This window comes from Canis lupus, unplaced genomic scaffold (assembly GCF_011100685.1).
Source record: "Canis lupus familiaris isolate Mischka breed German Shepherd unplaced genomic scaffold, alternate assembly UU_Cfam_GSD_1.0 chrUn_S705H868, whole genome shotgun sequence".
Classification (NCBI taxonomy): domain Eukaryota; kingdom Metazoa; phylum Chordata; class Mammalia; order Carnivora; family Canidae; genus Canis; species Canis lupus.
In genome coordinates this window covers 1-4,276 of record NW_023331653.1, presented here as the reverse complement: position 1 = coordinate 4,276, position 4,276 = coordinate 1, and the positions used below count along the sequence as shown (strand labels likewise).

The following is a 4,276-nucleotide window of genomic DNA, read 5'->3' as shown; positions in this document are numbered from 1 at the left end:
CTTCAATACCACTGGATTCAGAAAAAATAGCAATCATCTCACAAAAACCAAGATGGTTACAGAACCCCTGTCGTCTCCACTCCTCCACTACTGCCAGGTGAAATAACAAATGCCCAATCAGAGCCATTTAAACAAAATTAGGTATGAGCACTTTGGATACTCATATAATAGAGAAGAGGCAGAATGGTCAAGACACATTTGCCTGGAGAGATCCTCTCTTAGTTCTACTCTCCGTATCCTAGTCATCTCTTTTTTGAGAGTCTAATAGAACTGTTCCTGAGAACATTCTGTGATGATGAAAATGTTCTGGCGCCCGGGTGGCTAAGTGGTTAAGCATCCACCTTCATGCCCAGGGCATGATCCTGGAGTCCTGGGATCCAGTCCCACATCGGGCTCCTTGCATTAAGCCTGCTTCTGCCTCGGTCTCTGCCAATCTCTCTCTCTCTGTGTCTCTCATGAATAAATAAATAAAATCTTAAAAAAAAAAAAACGGAAATGTTCTAGCCTGTGTTAGCCAATATGGTAGACGTTTGCCACATGTAGGTATTAAGCACTTGAAATGTGGATAGTATAGCTGAGAGCTCAATTTTAATTTAATCATTGAATTTAATTTAATTGAAAGTTTAAATGACACTTTCTGGATCATAGCCTTTGTTTGGGCAAACAGCTCTAGTTTGTAATCACGTCCTCCTCATTTCTTTTGGTGAACTGATAATTTTTTAAAGAGTTTATTAAGATTTCATTAACAGATTTTAAATAATCTCCACACCGGGTGTGGGGCTCAAACTCACGACCCCAAGATCAAGAGCCATATGCTCCATTGATTGTCAGGCACCCCTTGTGAAATGATTTCTAATATTTTTCTATTTTTGACACTCAAGGGCCCAAACTGCCATGAAATGGATAGCCCGGAAATTGCCACTGAAAAAAGGATCAGGTAAATGTCTAATATAGAGTTGAAGCCAGGCACGTGTGTATTGGGCTGATAGAAATGTCCTGTGGATTTACATGGAGAAGACAATTTGAAGTCCTTTGTGGTGGTGACAATCAAAAGCAATTTTTCTTATCTGTAACACCATCCTCCCTACAACTTAAATGGGAATATGAAGTAGCTGTAACCTCGGATACTATATCTGGAATAGACTCCGTATTCCAAACACTCGATTACGGACATTAAACGCATTGTCTTCTTTATCCATGGAAACTCTATGAGTGGATCATAGAGCCTCTATTTCAAAGACAAAGAAAGGAACCCAAGGGGTGAGAAATCTCCAGCCACTAGGTGAGGTGTGGCAGCATTGGATTGTGTTTGGGTTCATTTAAAAGGGCCTGCTATCTTTTACCCTAATCCATGCTAACTAAGACTTCAAAAACTGAACAATGTATGATCTTTTGTGACATTTATACTCTGAATGGCTTTGGGCTAGGAAACATTCCTATTGTAAGCGTGTACTAGGGCTGGCCTAGCAAAATAGCCAGTCTAGGGGACTTAAACAACAGAAGGTAATTTTCTCATAGTTCTGGAGGCTAGAAGTCTCAGCTCACCTGCTGACACATTCAGTCTCTGGTGAAGGTTGTCTTCCTGGCTTGTAAGTGGCCACCTTCTCCTGGGGTTCACATGGCCTTTCCTCTATGTATCAAGAAAGAGAGTGAGATAGAAAGATTGGTCTCTCTTCTCTCTTCATGTAAAGGACACCAGGACACCAGTCCTATTGGATTAAGAGTTCTTTCTTATAGCATCTGTTCACCATTAGAACTCTTTTATAGACTCCATTTTCAAAATCAGCACCTAGACCAGCACAAAATTTATCACCATTGGTTGGAAAACTTTACCCAACATGACTGTCCTACATCCTGTCAATACTTGCTCCACCTCTCTGTGCTCATTGATGGAAACTTTCCCACAGTATGTCAAAGCCATGTGAGATTCAGGAAAACAAGGGCACTGAATTGGCTGTATCTTGATGCTCAGTCCAGCTCCTGAGCTACCAGGCACATGGTGACAGGGTAACCTCATCTGTACTCACCTTAGTAGCTGACGTTGTGTGCTATTTTCTCGAGGAACCAAAATTCAGAGCAGTTCTATAAGGTCAGGTAGCATTAGTCTCTCCATCTTACACAGGAGGAAAAAAACTCAGAGAGTTTAGGTGACTGTTTGAGACTTTTCATTGTTCCTATACAAAATCCCTACTCTCTGTGAAATGAGATTCCCTCCTTTATAATTCTTGATAAACCGTAAACCAATTTTGTCAGAGCATAGTATATCAGAGACTTCTATTGTCCAAGATACAGATATTTGTTCTACGCCAATCGTCTTCTCCCAGAGCGTGGGCAGTGTGAATGGAATCCAGTAGCGCGTGTGTAGATGGTCTCCAAGCAGTGCTGGGAAGCCTTCCCAGTTGGGTGGTGGAACCGCTCAGGGAACCAGGGGATGGTCTGGGGTGCCTCCAGTTGGATGGTGGTGAACACTACAGTCAACCGGTGTGCTTTTGTGTCTTCAGCTTTTAGGGACTTGCCTTCCTTCACCAGCATCAGATATCAGCTGCTCCTTGGGTCCATGTAGAAATTTAGCTGCTGTGGTGCCTGGCTGAGGCAAATATCACCCCCAGCCAAAGCTGTCCATCTGGGCTTCCTTCTTAAATGTGGGAGTGCAGTTTCAGTAACAACAAAGAACATTCTCATGCCTTCCTTTTCTGGATTCAAAGATCAAAGTGCCCTGTTCTTGCCACACATCCTTCTCTCTGACGTCTAGATTGCGAACAGCACATGTGCCATTGAACCTCCAGGGCTCCTTCAGATCAGGCCTTTTCTAAGAGTCTGCATTTGACACATGCAATGTTTATTTTTCAGAAGATACTAGCTTAGGAGTGGCGACACTAGTGCCCATCCAGGCTGCTCAACTGTCTGCTGGGGTTGAACCAGTTTGTAAAAGTTATCAGTTCCTGGGACCTGAAGGAAATGTGGATATTGAGTTGATTGATAAGTCTGCAAACAGATACAGGTAAGAATGGGAGATGCTAATTGTTTCAAAGAATTCTACTATAAAGGAAGTAAATGCTGTGTGATATTTACTCATATACACCTACATGATAGGATACATGATCCATCCCTATGGACATCTGAAATTTTGTCAGTGTTCTCTGTATTCTATGCACTGAGTTGGTATTTTAATTTCAACATATGTAGAATACAGAGAAACTGGGGCCCAGAAAACCTAATGAAGTCCCCAGAGGTTCCTACAGTTGTGAAAATCACAGATGGGTCTTGCACCTGGCTCCACCCAAACACCACATCTCTCTGCACTTGTGTTCTTTCAATCAAAGTTCTGGGGTTAGCCAGCATGACTATCACTCTGGCTCTTTTCAGCGCCCACTTTCCTGCGGCTGGCTTCTATCTGTGGCCAGCGGTAGGCCTTGGCTTCTTGGTAACAGCAGCAGTGACTGTGAAGATTGCTTTTGATTCTTGGAATCAACGCCTGGGCCTGACATTACAGCACCAGGAGCAGTGGATGGCGGCAGGGCCTTTGTTTGAGATCTCTGTGGAGCCTGAGGGGGTCATTGCTGAAATCCACCTCCCCCACATCGTCTCCCTCCCAGGTAAAGAGGGACGAGGGGAGGCAGTGGGCCAGTGGGAACGTTATCTGATGGGCTTTGTGGTTGTCCTACAGCAAATGAGGTCGATGTCTCTTGGTTCCAAGTCGCCCATTTTAAGGATGAAGGAATGGTCCTAGAACCGCCAAGCCGAGTGGAGCCTTTCTATGCCGTGCTGGAAAACCCCAGCTTCTCTCTGATGGGGATCCTGCTGAGATTCGCCAGTGGGACAGGTGTTTCTGTCCCCATCACGTCCTTGACACTGATCTATTATCACTTCCACCCTGAAGATATTAAATTTCACTTGTACCTCATCCCCAGTGACCCCTTGTTAACGAAGGTAAGGCTGGAGAAGCTGTGAGAATTACATGGCAGTTTCTCACCTTGGACCTTCCAACTCTGTATTAAACAGAAAAGTGAAGGCACAGCTTTCACTGATAGAAGCATGAATCACCCTCCCTGAGGTCATTCTGCAGGTGCTGCCTCTTGAGCCATGTGCAAGGATCTGCAATAGGAATTCTGTTCTTCTGAAAATGGAGCTGCCTTCTCTGGGTTTTACGGAGAAGGAAAATACGAGATGAGACTTATGGGGACTGGCAGAGAGTAATGCAGAGATTTCATTGAGGAATTTCAAAGTAATAGGATCTAATTTAAATACCCTCCCCAAACATACACGATACATGCAC

General features: G+C 43.9%; 1 protein-coding gene across 1 annotated transcript; it reads left to right on the top strand.

Moving 5' to 3' along the window:
- The first annotated feature begins 789 nt into the window (after positions 1–789).
- LOC119879374 (caspase recruitment domain-containing protein 8-like) lies at positions 790–4,268 on the top strand. Its single transcript, XM_038589679.1, has 4 exons — positions 790–937; positions 2,851–3,001; positions 3,367–3,596; positions 3,668–4,268. The coding sequence occupies exons 1-4, from the start codon at positions 895–897 to the stop codon at positions 3,949–3,951; spliced, it is 708 nt and encodes a 235-aa protein (XP_038445607.1). The 5' UTR covers positions 790–894; the 3' UTR covers positions 3,952–4,268.
- Positions 4,269–4,276: the final 8 nt, after the last annotated feature.

Coding starts and splice junctions, on each gene's coding strand:
- LOC119879374 (XM_038589679.1), top strand. CDS start 895: ATGAAATGGATAGCCCGGAAATTGCCACTGAAAAAAGGATCAG. Junction 938..2,850: donor GCCACTGAAAAAAGGATCAG/GTAAATGTCTAA, acceptor TTTATTTTTCAG/AAGATACTAGCTTAGGAGTG. Junction 3,002..3,366: donor AAGTCTGCAAACAGATACAG/GTAAGAATGGGA, acceptor GGCTCTTTTCAG/CGCCCACTTTCCTGCGGCTG.